This window comes from Mytilus trossulus, chromosome 2 (assembly GCF_036588685.1).
Source record: "Mytilus trossulus isolate FHL-02 chromosome 2, PNRI_Mtr1.1.1.hap1, whole genome shotgun sequence".
Lineage (NCBI taxonomy): Eukaryota > Metazoa > Mollusca > Bivalvia > Mytilida > Mytilidae > Mytilus > Mytilus trossulus.
Window position 1 is genome coordinate 194,262 of NC_086374.1, and position 20,455 is coordinate 214,716.

Genomic DNA, 20,455 nt, shown 5'->3' on the forward strand with positions numbered 1-20,455 from the left:
AAGATGTGGAAAGAAGAATATAAATCTTATTGATATGATTCGATGCTATTTACGACACAATCCAGGTTTTTCTCTTGAAGACGAAGTAAAGCAATACAATTTTGTTCATTTGCTTATTTTTTATCAGAAGAGCTAAGGTGATTATGTATTATAAATTACTGCATTGTATTCTCTTTATAATCTCTCAACACATTATTATAAATTCGAATTACCAGCTGACGTAGAATGTCAATCATAGAGAAATAATACTAATATAGATGATCGTAATTACTATTTCACCAAACGTTGTTTTCTTTTCTGTGTTTTTCTGCGAAATATGACTTTCTCCATCAAGCATCTTATCAATCGTTTTCTCATCAACCTTCCATGTTATTTTATCGCTTGTAGATTTAGCCTAAAAAAATAACAAATCTTTAATATATATTTAAGGTACAAGACTTATAATTTAATACGCCAGACGCGCGTTTCGTCTACATAAGACACATCAGTGACGTCAGATCAAAATAGTTAAAATGCGATATGAAACAGAATGTGTATCCATCAAACTGTAATCATATCGAAAAAAGAGAAGAATGCTAAGTCATGTCTATTTTTACTGTCTTTGGCGCTAACACACTAAGTCCATGTGATGTGTTTTAGTTAATATAGAAAATATTGAATGCTTCACCAATCTTCAAATGAATTTGTTTTGTTCAGAAAGGACTAGAAATAGACATGCAGGAACGCTATTAATTAAGGAAGATCGATTAACAATTAAGGAATGTTTGATAGAATAAAAAGCAGGATTGAATAATTAGCAACAGCTTTTTATCATTTAATTTTCTTAAAAGATACACGGTGTCGTCCAATACAAAATTAGATAAGGAAGATGAGATGTGAATAACAATGAGACAACACAAATACAAAGGTAATGAAAACAAACATGTACAGAGAAATTAAGTTCGGACAAAAGTTCCAACAAATACACAGAGACAAGGTATTAACACATTTAGAGAAACAAAATAAGACATTTAGTGAGACAAAGATTACAACAAATAAACAATGAATGACAAAAAAGAAGGTAAGCACACTGATACAGAGACAAAAAGAACATATTAAGTTGGACATATATTAGGGATATCGAAAGAAAAGTAAAATCACAAAAATACTGCATTTAGAGGAAAATGTAATCGGAAAGTCCATAATCACATGGCAAAATCAAATAACAAACACATAAAAAAATGGACAAGACCTGTCATATTCCTGACTTGGTACAGGCATATTCAAATGTAGAAAAATGGTGGATTAAACCTGGTTTTATAGCTCTAACCCTATCACTTTGATGACAGTCTTATCAAATTCTGTTATGTTTACAATGATGCGTGAACTAAACAGACGCAGTGAAAGGTAACAACACAAATACAGAGACATAAATAACGTAATAAGAATAACAAATATTACAACACATAGGGACAGAGAGAAAGGTAAACACACAGCAACAGGGAAAAATAACATATTAAGTTGGTCAAATATTACAACACATAAGGACAGAGGGAAAGGTTACAACACAGGTACAGATACATGCATAAGATATTAAGTTGGTCAAATATTACAACACATAGGGACAGAGAGAAAGGTTAAAACACAGGTACAGATACATGCATAAAATGATAAGTTGGACAAATAGTACAAAACATACATAGGGACAGAGAGAAAGGTAACCACACATACATCCCATACGCTTTATGTCTAAATATTGATATATTATCCAAACCTACAAGAAGATTAACGTGACATGCGCATTCATCCCCTCATATTGATATAATACCAAGACCTTCGTGGATTATACAGGATGATTATATGTCATGTGCACGTTTACCTTAATATTGACATAAAACTGGAACCTGTGTTGATGCTTAAGGAATAAAACATGTCATGTACCGTATACCTTAATATTGACATAAAACTGGAACCTATGTTGATGGTTTTATAAGGAATGAAATATGACATACAAACAAATATCTTAGTGTTGATATCCAATCAGAGCCGCGAACGATATATATCTTAATTTTGATATTAATACTGATATCATACCTGAACTTGTGTTGAAACTACGGGAAAACAAACTCTAACAACAGCTGAAGCCATCGGACTTGGACCCATGTTGTACACGTGATACGTGTGAACCAACTTAATGCTGGAGACAGCTGACAGTGTTACTTGTTCTGGATCTGAAATACTAGATAATACAAATAAACATGACGTTTTTCTTAATTATTGACATATTAACATCTTAACATGTGGTATCAAGACTACACAAATAAATTCATAAGGCTTTCAATTACCATGTATATACATAACATTTAAATAAATCTATTTGTTAACTATCAAGAACATCCAGGAATTTGCAATCAAAACGAAAATCCACAACTAAATATTTACGTTAAATGAAGAAAAAAAAAGATACTTGAAACATTCTGTTATACTTGAAACTTCAAAATCACTATGTGTAGGATGATGACCTTGACTTTCGACAGCTACAGTAGGACAAACACTGACAATGTTCTTAACTTTGAATAAACACAGCAACACGTTGCACACACCATTGGTATCCTTGCCCATGCGGCGCCATATCAACATGCTCAAGGGTTCGGACAAACACTGGCAATGTACTTTTTTTTACTTTTAACAAACACAGCATTACGTTAAAGGGTACAGTAAAACATCGATATTTAAGTATAAGATACGCGATATTTCTACTATTGTTACTACCTCTGAACAAGTTGCCAATGTATTGTCATGTTTATATTGTTATAAATTAGGCTGTTAGTTTTTTTGTTTTGTTGAAGGCCATATAATTGCTGACATATATTTCATTTGAACTTTGGAGGATATTTGTCTCATTGGCAATCATATCACATCTTCCTCGTTATATTAAGGGTACGTAAGAACATACGATGAGACGGTCCTGGCCTTGACTATGCACAAGAAGATGATTTATACGAATACATATTGCAGGATAACGAAACCCATTTTCAATGTTGTTCCTTAGACAGACACAACATCATGTCAGCATAACAGCATCCACTGATCTTGCCTAACGACACATACAACATCGTGTTGCAGGGCTAGGACACCTACTCACTATGTAATATTGTTGCAGGGAAACAAACACACTGACAATGTTCCTGCATACAGATACAACATCATTTTGCAGGGTGCTGACACTTACTGACAACGTTGTTGCCTTAATCGGGTGCAACAACATGTTGCAGAGTAAGGACACTAACTGACTATTTATTGCCGACAGACACACATCATTTCACAGGGTTGTGTCCTTGCCTCTAAGCAGACACAACATCACGTGGCAGGGTGAAGACACTAACAGATAATAATCTTGCCGACAGACAAACATCATGTTGCAGTGTTATGTCTTGCCTTTAGACAGACATAACATCACGTGGCAGGGTGAAGACACTAACAGATAATAATCTTGCCGACAGACAAACATCATGTTGCAGTGTTATGTCTTGCCTTTAGACAGACATAACATCACGTGGCAGGGTGAAGACTTTAACAGACACTAATCTTGCCGACAGACACACATCACGTTGCAGTGTTATGTCCTTGCCTTTAGACAGACATAACATCATGGGGCAAGGTGAAGACATTAACAGGCATTAATCTTGCCGACAGCCAAAAATCATGTTTTAAAATTATGTCCTTGTCTTTAGACAGATAAACATTATGTTGCAGGGTAACGACACTAAATGACAATGTGCTTGCCTTGAGACAGACAGCATCATAGTTCAGGGTAAAACCTCATTCAGTTTGATAAAATAAAAAAGAAAGTGTTTTGTATGATGTGTGGTGTTTGAGTTGGTTGGTTTTTGTGCGTTAATATTTTGTTTGTTTTTGTAATGGACAATCTATGTTTAATCGAATCTGAGCTTTCAGTCAAAGTGTAATGTAATAGTCACCCTGTTAGTTGAATTTCTGACACATATTGTATCGGCACTTCTAGTTGAAGATTGTTGTCAGACCAATCAAGATCGGAACTTGTTGAGGATACATTCACAGCATATACAACACTCTTAGTTGCATGATACACATCTATGTTTTGGTCGGTTAGTCGGTGTTTAGAAACATTATATCGTAGGTTGAATAAGCCCACTTGTTGTTGAAATAAACTCTTATCAAGGTCACAGTAGACAACAGAAACATTCATTGGATCTATACAAGTTCCTAACTCGGTTCCTTGATGCTGCGGTTGATAAAAACCAAGATAATCCGTGTTGTGTGATGCTAAGATGATAAACCTTGTCCCATGAGATTGATCGTCGGAGTTAGTTACTTTCAATTGTATGTCTATTTCAACTGTTTTCCCAAAAATGATAACGTTTGGTTTTGAAGTAAGTGACAGCTTTAAATTTGGATAGCATGTACCATTACAACCGGATTCAAACATCGCCTGTTAGATAAATAGATAGATACTTTATGTTATATACAACTTGTCTAAACATCAACCCTATATACATAAAACTAAGATAAATAGATAGATAGATACTTTATGTTATATACAACTCGTCTAAACATCAACCCTATATACATAAAAATAAGTACTAAATTAACATAAGTACTTCATAGAATTAAATAAAGTTTTTATGAGTACGGTCTTATTGTTATTGTTACTTTCTTTTTCTAGTTGGTTATCTGGTAAGGATTAGGGTTAACCATTAACCTCGTCAGGTTCCGTAAAGACAATTAAGCGATATCCTGGGGTAAATATCGGTACCAAGTAGAAGGTGAAGTATATCCCTCGTCAGGTTCCATAAAGAAAATTTAGCGATATCCTGGAGTAAATATCGGTACCAAGTAAAAGTTGAGGTATAAGCATTGTCATGTTCCACCCAGACACAATAGCGATATCATAGAGGTACAGTGGGATATTAAGTAGAAGGCGAAGAATAATCCTTGTCAGGTTCCGTAAAGAAAATTTAGTGAGATCATGGGTATACTTGGGTACAAAGTAAAAGGTGAGGTATAATAATTGTTAGGATCTATTAAGACACGTTATGATACTAAGGAGTACAGTAGGGTTCCACGTAGAAGGTGAGGAATAATCCTTGTCAGGTTCTATAAAGACAATTAAGCGATATCCTGGGTATACAGTGGGGTATCGACTACAAGGTGAGGAACAATCCTTGTCAGGTTCTATGGGTATCGACTACAAGGTGAGGAACAATCCTTGTCAGCTTCCGTAAAGACAATTTTACGATATCTTGGGGATTATTTAGGTACTAAGTAGAAGGTGATTTACAATCCTTGTCAGGTTCCGTAAAGACAATTTAACGATATATTGGGGAATATATGGGTACTAAGTAGAAGGTGATTTACAATTCTCGTCAGGTTCCGTAAAGAAAAGAGTAAGTGATATCCTGGGGTATATATGGTAACCAAGGAAAAGTTACAGTACAGTTCTTGTCAGGTTCCGTTATAACAATTTATAGATATCCTGGGGTTAAGTGGGATATTAAGTAGAAGGTGAGGTATAATCCTCTTCAGGTACGTAAAGACAATTTAGCGATATTCTGGGGTATAGGGGGTACCATGAAAAAGTTTAGGTATTATATCCTCGTCAGGTTCCGTAAAGACAATTTATAGATATCTTGGGGTAAAAAAAAAGTAGGATACTAAGTATAAGGTGAGGTATATAAAAAAGAATATGTGGTATGATTGCCAATGAGACAACTGTCCATAAGAGACCAACATGACACATATATTAACAACTATAGGTCACCGTACGGCCTTCAACAATGAGCAAAGCCCATACCGCAAAGTCAGCTATAAAAGGCCCCGATAGGACAATGTAAAACAATTCAAACGAGAAAACTAACGGCCTTATTTATATTAAAAGAAATGAATGAAAAACAAATATGTAACACATAAACAAACGACAACCACTGAATTACAGGCTCATGACTTGGGACAGGCACATACATAAATAATGTGGCGGGGTTAAACATGTTAGCGGGATCCCAACCATCCCCTAACCTGGGACAGTGGTATAACAGTACAACATGGCCGGGTACTTATACATCCCGACACAAAAAGACACAATGAACAGATCTGAGAGTACTCGCAGTTATCTGACAGAAAGCCACTAACAACTAATAAAAAAATCATGCATCTAAGACTAAACTATCAAGCCGTACATATCCAAGATCCAATGGATTTAGTGTAAAGACGACATTAACAGCTAGAGAAAAACATGACCTTGTGCAATGCCAAGTAATATTTAGTTAGCTTTTAATTTACTGATAACAAAACCAATACTTATACCAATAAAAATAATAGTCAACGATATTATCACAGAGTTGAATAGGTAATATTTGAGAATCAGTTTATTTAAAGGAGCGACAAGTTTACATGGATCATTTCTAAATTTCCGGGCACGGTTAACAACATTTCTGTAAAAATGAGGATGAGCTGTCCCGTTTGAAATAAGTTTTCTACAGGTACAACCAAACTTCAAAACCAAATCTTTTTTATCTATGAAAAAAATTAAGTAAAGGTTTTAAGTAATTTATGGTAACGATATCCCTGGTTTAATAATTTACCAGTGATATAAAGATTGCGTTCGTTAAAATCAAAAACGTCACAACAGACACGGGCATAGCGAACGAGCTGTGAAATATAAACATCGTAGGATGGTCCCAAAGGAACATCACCAACTAAAAATGGACAATTAACAATAGGCAACGAAAAATCGTCTCTTTTGTCTTGAATTTTAGTGTGGAGTTTCCCGTTTGAAACCAAAATATATTAATTTAGGAAAGGACAATTATCTCCTCGTCCTACTCGTCGTCAGGGTCCGTAAAGACAATTTAGCGACATCCTAAAGTATATATGGGTAATAAGTAGAAGTTAAAGTATAGTCCTTGTCAGGTTCCGTAAAGACAATTTAGCGATATCCTGGGTATACAGTGGGGTATCAAGTAGAAGGTGAGGAATAACTCTTGTCAGGTTTCGTAAAGACAATTTAGCGATGTCCTGGGTATAAAGTTGGATATTAAGTAGAAGGTGAGGAATAACTCTTGTCAGGTTCCGTAAAGACAATTTAGCGATGTCCTGGGTATAAAGTGGGGTATTAAGTAGAAGGTGAAGAATAACTCTTGTCAGGTTCTATAAAGACAATTTAGCGATATCCTGGGTATAAAGTGGGGTATCAAGTAGCAGGTGAATTATAATCCTCGTCAGGTTCCGTAAAGACAATTTAGTGATCTCTTGGGGTAAGGTGGGATATTAAGCCTAGTAGAAGGTGATGTATACTTCTTTTCAGGTTTAATTAAGACAAATAGCGATATCCATGGGAAGACTGCGGTTTCAAGAATAAGGTGAAGTATAATCCTTGTCAGGTGCCAAGCCATGCATTTTACTGTGCGTATTGTTATGCGTTTACTTTTCTACATTGGCTAGAGGTATAGGGGGAGGGTTGAGATCTCATAAACATGTTTAACTCCGCCGAAATTTTGCGCTTGTCCCAACCTATGAGCCTCTGGCCTTTGTTAGTCTTGTATGATTTTTAATTTTAGTTTCTTGTGTATAATTCGAAGTTTAATATGATGTCCATTATCACTGTACTACATATTTTTTAAAGGGCCAGCTGAAGGACACCTACGGGTGCGGGAGTTTCTCGCTACATTGATGACCCATTGGTGGCCTTCGGATGTTGTCTGCTCTATGGTCGGGTTGTTGTCGCTTTGACACATTCCCCATTTCTTTTATCAATTCTATTCAAGGTTTAGAATATTTGTATAAAGATGTCGCCCAATCAGGTTCTGTGCAAACCATGGCCTTGGCAGGTGTCTTGCCATGCATTCAAGGTTTATAACATTTGTATTCAGATATCGTCCTATCAGGTTCTGTGCAGCAAGTTTGGAATACATGTACTTGTATTAAGATATCGCCCTATCAGATTCTGTGCAGCAAGGTTAAGAACACTTGTATTAAGATATCACCTTATCAGGTTCTGTGTATTTAGATATCGCCCTATCAGGTTCTGTGTATTAAGATATCGCCCTATCAGGTTCTGTGTATTAAGATATCGCCCTATCAGGTTCTGTGTATTAAAATATCGCCCTATCACGTTCTGTGTATTTAGATATCGCCCTATCAGGTTCTGTGCAGCAAGGTTTAGAATACTTGTATTAAGATATCGCCCTATCAGTTCTGTGCAGAAAGGGTTTATAATACTTGTATTAAGATATCGCCCTTTCAGGTTATGTGCAGACCATGGCCAGTTATAGACGAAAATAGTCAAATTAAAACTTTTGTTACGTGTAAACACAGTAAGCGGTTTGATACTGGATCCAAAATGTTTAATTTACAAAATAGTAAATTTTAGCCATAAAGTGACTTTAATGAATTAAACTCGTCGGCGGATCCAAGGTGGATGGACCTTGAGGCCCCCTGTCGTGGGAAACATTTAGTTGATCATATAGGGAATCACTGAAGCGTGACTGGAGCGGCCCCTTTAGGTCAGTCAGCGGGCCACCCTTACAAAAAGTTACTAAAACTATAAACAACTATATAATGAACTATATATTACTATTCTTCTTCAAATATGTACAACTGGTGCACAATTGTACCATTTTAAAGTTGTCCTGGGTTGAAGATAATTACGAGTTCTCAGCTTTTCAATAAAAAGGTATATTTCTAAACATAAGTTTAAAATAGCGAATGAAATTTATGTAATAAATCTGTATCGTGAACATTTGTTCATGACCTTTGTCAAACTATTTTAGTGTAAAATCTAACAATAACTAACAAATACTTCTGTATATAATCTAACATAAACTAACCAATACTTTCTGTGTTCTTGGCTTGTTGTTCAGGATAGGTTTTAGTTTTCCAGGTGGTTGATTCTCGCTAAGGCTAAATGACGCTTCCACGTATAGCTTATCTGTAAGTGTTTCTAGAAACTGCCTAGTAACAATCTGAAGAATAGTTTCAAACAAGTCAAAACTGCACATTACAAATCTTGATAATTGATAAACAGAAAAACATGGAATACGAATGCACCTCGAAGGATAATAAAAACAATATATTATTTCTATGCTTTAATCAAAATACCATCTTCTTTTGGATTCATCAATATACAAGATAATTTTGAAGATATCTATAAGCACTCGCGTTTAGATCCATACTCTAGAAATCCCATTTATTTCTGTACCTTTTTTTGTAAAAATATTTCATACCTTGAAAACCCTTAACAGCTATTTTTTTAGGTTCATTAATCTACCGGTTTGGTTACCATCGATCTATATATTGATTCCTTTTTAACCAATAAATATATACTAGCAGCTTTTTGATTTAGATAATGCTACTACATGCGATCATGTTCCTATGTAATCATCACTTAACCTCAAACAACATGAGAATAACTTTAGGAAGTCGTTCCAAAACCTTTGAACGAGATGGAGATATTTTGAGAAATCCACACCACATCTGCAAACTAAACTTAAGAATCAAATCAGGTAGTGAGCACCAATACCTTCAAACTACCTGAAATGATCGTTTTATGCTGTCGGCACAAAAACCTCCAAACTACATCAAGATCGTTTTATGTCGTGATCAGCAAAAACTTCCTAACTTATGTGAAGATCATCGCCTTTGGTCGGTACCGAACCTCCAAACCTCTAAACTACATGATTATCATTTTATGTCGTCTCAATCAAATCTTCCCGACGTAAAAACAGATTGTATTACAAAGTCCACATCAATGAGGATTATTTTATGTAGTCGACACAAAATATTCCACTAAGATGAGGATCATTTTATGTAATCGACAAAAAACATTCCACTAAGATTAGTATGATTTTATGTAGTTGACACAAATATTCCACTAAGATGAGGATTATCTTATGTAGTCGACACAATAGTTATAAAAAATATAAAAAATTAGTACCCCAGACACGCGTTTCGTCTTCATAAGACTCATCAGTGACGCTCATATCAAAATAGTTATAAAGCCAAACAAGTTCAAAGTTGAAGAGCATTGAGGATCCAAAACATTCCACTACGATGATGATTATTTTATGTAGTCGATCCAAAACATTCCACTAAGATGAGGATCATTTTCTGTAGTCGACACAAAACATTCCACTAAGATTAGGATCATTTTATATAGTTGACACAAAACATTCCACTAAGATGAAGATTATTTTCTGTAGTCGACACAAAACATTCCACTAAGATGAAGATTATTTTATGTAGTCGACAAAAAACATTCCACTTAGATGAGGATCATTTTCTGTAGTCGACACAAAACATTCCACTTAGATGAGGATCATTCGTCCATGCAGGTCATGGTATGCATTCGTGAACACTTCTCCCAACAACATTTGGGTAATTTAATGTAGTCGGCATCAAAAACTTCCGACAGTTGTTTAAATATATGTTTCACAGTTGTTTAGTTTATCAATATCATACTAGCGAAGAATAACATGGTATTATACGGATTATGTTCTTCTTATGTACTTTATGATGAAATTATACTAAAAGTAAAATCCATAACATACTGAACTCCGAGAAAATTCAAAAGGGAATGTTTCTAATCAAATGGTAAAATCAACAGCTCAAACTACTCAAACGAATGGATAACAGCTTTCATACTCCTGACTTGGTACAGGCATTCTATTATGTAGAGAATATTGGATTGAACCTGGTTTTAAAGCTAGCTAAACCTCTCACTTGAATGACAGTATAATCAAATTCCATTATATTGACAACGATGCATGAACAAACAGACATAAAAGGTAACGGGTGGGATTGTACTTCATTTTCATATGATGACGACCTTATCTTCTGGAGTTGGCTTGTCAGTAACTACTAGTGGTATTTTGTTCATTAATGTATCATTCCCGTTTTGCTTCGTTTTTTTTTGTTAACTGTTCTGAAATCGGACTCGGATTTCTTTTAAACTGAGTTTTACTGAACGTATTGCTATGTGTTTCTTTATTCTACATAAGCTAGAGATATATGGGGAGGGTTTAAATCTAACAAAACATGTTTAACCCCGCCGCATGTTTGGTTTGATTAAGTTTACACAAAGGCAAATCGTATAGATCAACCAATTCGTGATGGTGTCCATAAAATTTACTGAGTTTCATTTTTAATCTTTCCTCCTCATAACTGTGTTGGAGTAATTTCGGTTACGGAGAACACTCCTGTATATAAAGTATATACAGTGTGAACATGCACGATTATAGCGTATGAATTGAATTATGTTAACATCATAACACGGAGCAGACGGTATGGTACTGCTGAGGAATTGACAATTTGGGAGATCACCCCTTTTGTCATAGATATCAGTGTGTGAAGTCACCCACTTGTTTAAATACTGAAGAAAAGATCAGGATATGAAGCAGTCCTTCTAGGTTCACGGAAGTATCCTTAATTTTAAAGTTCACTAGGATATATGAGATTCAAATGCTAAATGAAATATGGGTTATTTAGTGATATGGCATTATCAATATATTTGAAAGTTAAATTACTGAATTTCGCAATGTGTTTATGCTTTTTGCCTTTCACAAGATAATAAATGATTTCTGCTTCATACGATTACAGAGACGTTTCGATCAGAAGGGATGCACAAATGTTACCCGGAATAACGGCTGTTTGTTTAAATATCAATCCCTTAACTCAATATAGAATTAGTATGGTTCTTCCCCAAACTAATAATCATAACACAAAACTAAAAATGTTTATCTACGATTCCCATTTTTATAGGAATGGTTCTGTCTAAAGCCATGGTGAAGTCGATATTTCGATTGAACATATGGAATAGTACTAGTAGTGTAAAGTGCGTAAAGATAAAAGTTCTAAAGTAAATGGTGCTGCAACATGCAGATGTGTGCACTAAGATTTAGCAGAAAGTAAAATAACGAAAATCTGATAAAATCAGTATCGTCCGTGGAAAATGTAGTTCTTTAGAATTTTTGAGACTCCACATCTAATTAATTCCACTGGTAGAATATATCTCATCACAATATGTTTGAAGGCCATATTTTACTGTAGAAGGAATATTAGTCAGCACGTAAGAAAGATTTAGACGAATATCTTGATGGTCCAACTATGTATCGTTCCTGATATGGAATTTTGTGAAGTTTTGGTATTCTGTATAATGACTGCAGATTTAGTTTTCTTTTTTTTTACAAAAAAAAGACAGATTTGTGATTTTGTAAAATTTAATTCTTATAAAAATTTGAATCGCATTCCAAACCGTGAGTAAAATTCAAAACGAAAAGTCCCTTATCAAAGCGGTATTTTTGTGATTTTACTTTTTGTGAGACAGTGCAAACTACATTTTCTTTGAATATGAACTATATTCAATTTCTATCAATCTATTAATATACATTACCGGAACAACAATGTTAACTGATGAACATGATTCCCCGCCTTTACTTATCATCACATCATATTGGCTGAATGTATCCTTATGGTATGTGTTGTTATAGAATATTGCAACTCTACTTGGTACTGTCTTTGTTCTGTTAGTGTCTATGTTTATTGTGTAGGAAACAGCTGTAAATAAAGGCAACAGTAGTATACCGCTGTTTAAAACTCGTAAATCTATGGACAAAAAAACAAAATTGGGGTAACAAACTTAAACTGAGGGAAACGCATTAAATATAAGAGGAGAACAAAGACACAACATTAAATGTAACACACACAGAAACGGACTAAGCATTAGACAAAATCCGATGAGAATAACAAATATAACAAATATAACATCAAAACCAAATACATGAATTTGGGATAGAAAAGTACCGTGACACGTCGTAACATAGCAATGAGCAATATGGGTTTCAATAAGTAACTCTTTTCAAGAACCTAAATGACGTAGTCACTGTATTGCCTTAAAATATGAGCAAACTAAATGACGTGGAAGTAAGCAACTATAGTCACTGTTTTGCCTTCAAATATGAGCAAAATTGATACCAATACAAATAAGATAGTTATAAAAGGCCTAACAAACACAAGTGTAATTAAAACAGTCTCAATTAGAAAAAAAAACTAACGGCCTGGTTTATGTACAAAAAATGAACACAAGAAAAAAGGAAGACATCAACAAAGAATAAATATTATGTTACAGTATGAGCAAATCAATTAAATTTTGAATAAGAAATGTGACGATCGTGTGCAAAGGGTAAATACCATTAACATCTAGAGGTCCAACATGTACTTGCTACTTTGCAACAGAGTAGCGGAATCCTTAAACGCTGTTCTGATGTCATGTTTCATTATCATACCACATCCCTTTGTTGATATCAAGAAGAAAACTTAACATTGAAATAGGAAATTAAAAGTAACTGATTATGACCATAAGAGTACATCTGCCGTTTGGGATTTTCGTCGCTAAAGAGAAAAATTTACCACGAGAGATAACATTTTCTTCGATTCTTAATTGCTGAACAGAAGAAATTGCAATAGTCGCGGTCCAGTTCATGTTTTGATCCGAGTATTTTGTTTGATTGCAATTACATTCACTGTCTTGATCTTGGTAATTTTATATTTTGTGAATAAGGTTTATTATGCGGTCATTAAATAAAAAAAATCGATAGTGTGTGTCAATGGCTTTTTTTTAAATACATATTTTTATTTTAATTATTGCACACGTTATAAGTGAATTTATTGTAATTTGTACAAAGTCAAAATACAAATCATAATTTGTAAAAATGTTTTGCACAAATGATAATTTGTACAAAAAGATAACTTGTACACAACATATTAACTATTTCCCTTGTACAAATAAAAGGTTATGCGCGTACTATCGATTTCATTAAGTAGGTTACATCCCAGTTAACGTAGTTAGTCTCATCGACTAAAACTAGGAGCTACTCCAATTTAAACTTCGAAGTTTTGAAGTTCAATGCAGATATTTTAAGCATATACACCTTTCCCAATTTATATGAGTCACTGAACCTCAATACTTACATATATTCTCTGAAATTCGTAGTCCAGTATAGTTGAAACATATATTCAGTCTAGCGCATGGATTGAAGTTATCATTGTGGCAGTGAAGCCCAGAAGAATTTAATGGTATTGACAACGGTGTAATATTCATTTGACACGTCAGATCTATAATGGCCCTTGTCCGCAATACCAAAACTGTATCTGACAAGTATGAACCGACAGCAAAATCTGTAATATATATTTCATGAAATTGTATGATTGAATAAGCTAAATCATGCAAATTGTAAAGATAGAAACAATTTAAAAGTAAATTTAAACTTGAGGCTCCAAGGAGCCAGTATCGCTGACCTGATATTTGTTTTAACTGCATTTAACTCCTATGTTCTATCTTTAGCCATGTTGGCTGGCAGGTGGAGTCATCGGACACATTTTTATTTTAAATACCCGAATGATGATTGTGGTAGAATTTGTTCAAATGTGTCTCAGTAGTTTCAGAGAAGAATATTTTCAAAAATTTACAAAAAACTGTTAAAAGTTTACTTCAAAGGGCAATAACTCCTTCAGAAGTCATTTGACAATTTTGGTCATGTTTATTAATGTGTAGATGATGAACATTATTGTTTATTTAAATGTTATCTTTACAATAATATTCAAGAGAATAACCAATAACTGCAAAATGTCCTTATTATTACTAATTCAGGGACAGCAATCCCTATAGGTTGTCTGATTCATATGAAAATTTTAGGCTAGATGAATCTCAACCTGATGAACAGTTTTACCTATGTTCCGTTTGCTTTAAATGTTTCAGTTTCAGAGATATAAGCCAAAAAACTGCATTTTACTCCTATGTTCTATTTTAACCATTTCAGCCATGTTGGTTGGCAAGCGGGGTCATCAGACACATTTTGTAATCTACATACCTTTTTTATGATTGTGGTCAAGTTTGTTAAATTTGTTCAAGCAGTTTCAAAGCAGAAGATTTTTATAAAACATTACAAAAAATTTACGCAAAATTGTAAAACAATGACTATAATATAAAAGGTCAATAGCTAATAGGTATTACCTGTATACAGATAAAGGAAGATGTGCTATGAGTGCCAATGAGACAACTCTCCATCCAAATTACAATTTATAAAAGTAAACCATTATTGGTATATACATATATCAACACTGATTATTCTTAACTATAGCGGTTGTTACCTGTTGATCATTTTTCAATCCTTAATTATTCGTAACTGTTATTACCATTGCTTGTATGTACATAATCAAATCCTATGTATATTCAAGAAGACATAATTATATCTAAATTTATTCCAAAGACAAAATGAAAATTGCAGTATATCCCTTTTCAATTCTTGATTTTTCTTAAGTCAAATAAGAAATAACCTGCATATCCGTTGTGGTCAATATCAAATGAGGTAGAAATAAACCATCCAAACGATAATAGATTTTTTCCGACCTCCTCAGATCGTATTTCCTGTGTGAAGATAAGACTCGTAGGTCCACCATTATAGATGTAAACTGAACCTCTAAGGTCACGCTGATATGGGGCACCGACTGCAATATCTGAATCAATCATAATATGACATAATTACACACATGTATAGATATATAATACAATTGTGTAATTTTCAAATACTACATTGCACATCAAATCAGAAAAACTCACTACAATAATGTTACTGGCGCTTCCATGCCTTTTGGCAATCTCCAGGCGACAATGTCATTAAAACACTACGTTAAGATGTCACTGGTAACGACGTTGTAATTGTCACAAGGATATGTTTTCTTTATTGATAATGTTTATCTTACCTCCTATACATTTTTAGGAATATGATTGGTTAAAAGCGTCCGCGTGGAGACCGGGTATATTTCATATTAGGTTAGTAGGGAGGCGGGGCTTATTTCATATATGGTTAGTAATAGTGTTACGTCCCTTTATTTTCTATATTAGGTAAGAAGGGAGGCGGGGCTTTTTTCATACACGGTTAGTAGTGGGGTTACGTCCCTTTATAAAATCAAAACGGTACTGAGAAAAAATCTTAAAAGTTTTAACAGACAAAGAAATTGATGATTAAGATGAAAATAAATTCATAAAACACATTTAAATCTAACAGGTTGTTATTGTTGGTATCTATTTTTGTAGGATCAATGGAAGTGGTTTCGTAATGCTAACAGTATTGAAGACTTGCTCGTTTTGATAGGTCACTAGTCTAAATTTCTCACGTTAAGATAGTCGGTAAGATAAATTCGACATATAGTGTGCTAGTGACGTAAAACGGTATACATCGGTCAGTAAATTCCATATGGGGATTCGAGCTTATTGTGAAGAGTTTGAAAAAAATGTTAACAACCATAAGTTAAGTAACTGGACATTTTTTTAGTAATTGACATACTTTGTATTACTAAGATATGTTAACAGGAGATAGTCACCTAATTAACTTACGTTGTTTTTAATTGAGGATTTAAACAGCACACAAAATGTTAGAGTCATTTGATGAGGGTCTTTACTTTTTGAATTTTGAGTTCAGTATTTTTGTGATTTTGATTTTTATATTAATTGGACATGAAAAGATCACTTATCATTTCAAGTTATTGACAAACATAATAATTCTTGAAGATGTAAACCGATAAAAAGATCCTTAAGTTTTTTACTTACATATTTTGTTTGTAGATGAAAACATCAATGCAATATTCCATAAGACGAAAAATAACAAAAATACCGAACTCCAAGGAAAATCCATTACGAAACATTCGTAATCGAATGCTCAAATCTAATGCTTAAACATATTATCTGTAATATTCCTTGATACAGTCATTTTCTTATGTAGAAAATGGTGAACTAAACCTGGACTTATAACTAGCTATACCTCTCACTGGTATGACCTTCGCATACAATTTCAGTATACTGACACCAATGTTGAGTTACATTTTGTATTGTTTATTTTCACATTATAAAGATGTTGAAATAATGGCATGTAATGTATTGAATAAAAACGCCACATCATCGTGTTTAAAACATCACAAAAGATATCTTCTATATCCAAGAGAGATAATTTTGTACTTTTGCTTTGCTGACTTTCTATAAGGTAAAATATTGAAAACAACACGTTATGAATTTCTTGGGTCCGAAACGCTTTTCTGGATTAATCTTCATCAGGAACGCTTAAAGCCCAACGTGTGAAATCCGAAGATGTATAAGTACCGAAACCGTTGAAAATACCTAAAATAAATAGCCAAATTCATCTAAAACCAACTTTGCCTGAGGGAGTTGAAACCTCAGTTTCTTAATAATTTCTAAATTTAGAAACGGACAATTTTAGTAAAGTTTGTAAAATCATGTCAGTACCGAAATACTGACTACTGAGCTGATGATACCCTCGGGGACTGATAGTCCACCAACAGAGGTAAATACCCAGTGAATATTGAAAACAACACGTTATTAATTTCTTGCGTCCGAAGCGCTTTTCTGGATTTACCTTCATCAGGAACGCTTTATATAAAAAATACCTAAAATAAATAACCAAATTCATATAAAGCCAACTTTGCCTGAGGGAGTTGAAACCTAAATAATGTATGACTTAATTATAGTTGATATTCACGGCGAGTGTCATATGAGTAGCAGGATATGTTTACCTTTCAGGGTACATATGATCACCTGTAGTTATTGGTATTGTTTGTGTTAGTCAGTATTTAGCTGGTTTTTTTTTGTTTGTTTAGATATTTTTGTCATTTCGTCGTTTTTTCCAATGACATTGTCAGTTCAGTTCGTTTCCAATATTTCAGTTTAAATGTCCCTCTGATATATTTCGCCTCTTTTTCATATTCGACTGAGTGTAATATTTAATTTTCGTTTTAGTTGCTAAACCAGACGTTCTTGACTAGTGCATTATGTAAAAAAGGGCAACCAATACCAGAGGGACAGTCAAACTCACAAATCAAAAATAAAATGTCAATGTCATGGCTACATTATAAAAAGACGAACAGACAAATAAAAGCATAAAAGACACAACCTAAATAATGGCAACATTAGTATACCGTTGTTCGAATTTCATTAATCGACTGAGAATAAAACAAATCCGGGTAAACGCAACACAAGCCCCACCATAAACGGAGGTGATCTCAGGTGCTGCAGAAGGTTGAGCAGATCCTGCTCCACATATATCACCTGTCGTGTTACTAATTTTATTTCAAAGCCAGTACATAGTCTTAATTCGGTAAGTCACATTCGTGAAAAGGAAACGAGATTGTAGTTACGACATAAAGAACAAATCCGATATCATCTGTTAAACGGATATTCCATAACGGTCAACCAACTCGTAATGGCGTCCGTAAAATTTACAAATTGATAATGTTAACTGCAACACTTGGAAAGGCCACAATTGGAAAGCTGACATCATCTCTTTTGTCGTAAAGTTTTGTTTTCAACCTACCCTGATTGTCAATTTCTTGATGAAAGTCAAGATATGAGGCAAACTTGATTGTATAATGGAAAGTCCCTGATCAAACGCTCAACACACATCAAACGATAGGAAAACAACTGTCTTATATTGCCTTATTAAATTGTTTCAATTGAGGTTAAAAGAGGGATATTTTTGTTTACCTTTGTAACCATCCTTGTTTAGGTCACCTACACACTGTATTGCAGAACCAAACCTCCCTGGAACGGACATTATCAGTTCTTGTTCACTCTTCACTAACACATCATCCTGTTATTAAGATACCAATATTACTTTTAGTTAAAATTGTTCATATTAACGTGATTTGAATTAATATAATTATACTAAAATTACTTGAATTAATTCATTACTAATTACAATATGTGAAGAGATGATAGCTTTCTAAATCAATAAAATTGAGAATAGAAATTGGGAATGTGTCAAAGAGACATCAACCAGACCATAAAACAGACAACGGCATAAGGTCAACAACAAGTCTGTTTCAAACGGTATGGTGTTAATTAACACTTGCAATGCTTATGCGGTGACGATTATAAAAGTTTTTGATATTAAAATATTTTTGTCTCAAGCATCACAGAAGAGACATTAATTGACAAATTCACATCTAGTGCGTCAGATTTGGTTCCGGTTATCTTAGTTTCTTCTATAGTGACAGCAGTTATAAAAAAAATGCTCATTTGAAAGGCGACAGTGGCACTTGTCATAAGTCAAAGAAGCGAAGCCAAACTCCTGTTATAAACTTAAACCGAGGGAAATACATCAAAGAGGTTACCGCTTTGACCCCATTGCCTGACAAAAAGTGTAGTGAAAATTAAGTAATCCATTTGAAGATGTGGGATAATGAGATGATTGACAGTTATTTGCTCTTTTTCTGTATCACATATGATGATAAGTTTATTCAAATTGTCCAAGCCACAATTCCGTCTACCTTTTCACGAATTTTTAAGTTAACTTTTGAATTTTATCTGATACTACGCGTGTTAAATTTGGTGACAATTTATTTGCAAATACTCCTTAGGTAACTACATAATCTTGTCGAATGGTATGTAATTGTGCATTTGGTATCTTGTATATGGTTTTCCATTTAAATACTAATGTCTATGTTCATTAGGATATATTGTAATGAATCACTCCAGAAAGATTATGGATCGCTTGTTTTGAATCATTGGTATCGATTTGCAAAGTACTTGTTCTTGTGTTTAGTAAAACATGGTCTTTTATTTAGATATGGATCCAGAGTAGAGACATATATGTTAGTGAATTTGGTGTCTTGAATAGCATTTGATAGCTTTAATGACAAAACATTTGGAAAGTAAAATATTTAACGTTTCAGAGCAGTACTAAAGGTAACTAGAAAGTAAATCAAATACAAAAGCATTTTCACAAAGATATAAAACTTTCAGAAATCTACAAATTCCATTACAAATTCAGAAATATTAATGATAACATATTCAATAATAAAATTAGTATGCAATGTATTAATGAATTCATTGCAATAGTTTCAAAAGTAATGGGCAAACGTGTCAACGTAAAAAAAGAAATCACATTGCGGGTGGCTAGAAAAGAGGGACGAAAGATACCAAAGGGACAGTCAAACTCGTAAATCTAAAACAAACTGACAACGCCATGGCTAAAAATGAAAAAGACAAACAGAAAAACAATAGTACACATGACACAACATAGAAAACTAAAGAATAAACAACACGAACCCCACCAAAAACTAGGGGTGATTCAATGTATGATACTATACGAAATCGGCAAAACTTTAAAGGGGGAAATGGAGAACGAACAAGAAGTGTTAGGGTATCATCGGTTTTAACATCATCAATTTTTACTTATTAAAACTATATACTAATACTCTTTTTTACCTTTAAAGTTTTCCAATTTCGTTTGGAATAAAAGATTCTATATTAAAACAGGAACGAACGATACCAGAGGGACAGTCAAACTCATAAATCGAAATTAAAGTTAATTTTTTATATAACTAAGGCCATTAGTTTTCTCGTTTAAATTGTTTTACTTTGTCATATAGGGGC

General features: G+C 33.7%; 1 protein-coding gene across 1 annotated transcript in view; it reads right to left on the minus strand.

The window, feature by feature from the left end:
- The window catches only part of LOC134706190 (integrin alpha-4-like), a 42,307-nt gene that overhangs the window by 10,691 nt on the left and 11,161 nt on the right, over positions 1 to 20,455 (minus strand). Inside the window, exons 8-15 of the mRNA XM_063564899.1 lie at positions 18,563 to 18,668; positions 15,346 to 15,525; positions 13,981 to 14,187; positions 12,404 to 12,567; positions 8,844 to 8,978; positions 3,960 to 4,450; positions 2,074 to 2,218; positions 272 to 394 (exon numbers count right to left, since the gene is read on the minus strand). Of these exons, the coding sequence (XP_063420969.1) occupies positions 272 to 394; positions 2,074 to 2,218; positions 3,960 to 4,450; positions 8,844 to 8,978; positions 12,404 to 12,567; positions 13,981 to 14,187; positions 15,346 to 15,525; positions 18,563 to 18,668 (1,551 nt within the window). The remainder of the gene's footprint in view (positions 1 to 271; positions 395 to 2,073; positions 2,219 to 3,959; positions 4,451 to 8,843; positions 8,979 to 12,403; positions 12,568 to 13,980; positions 14,188 to 15,345; positions 15,526 to 18,562; positions 18,669 to 20,455) is intronic.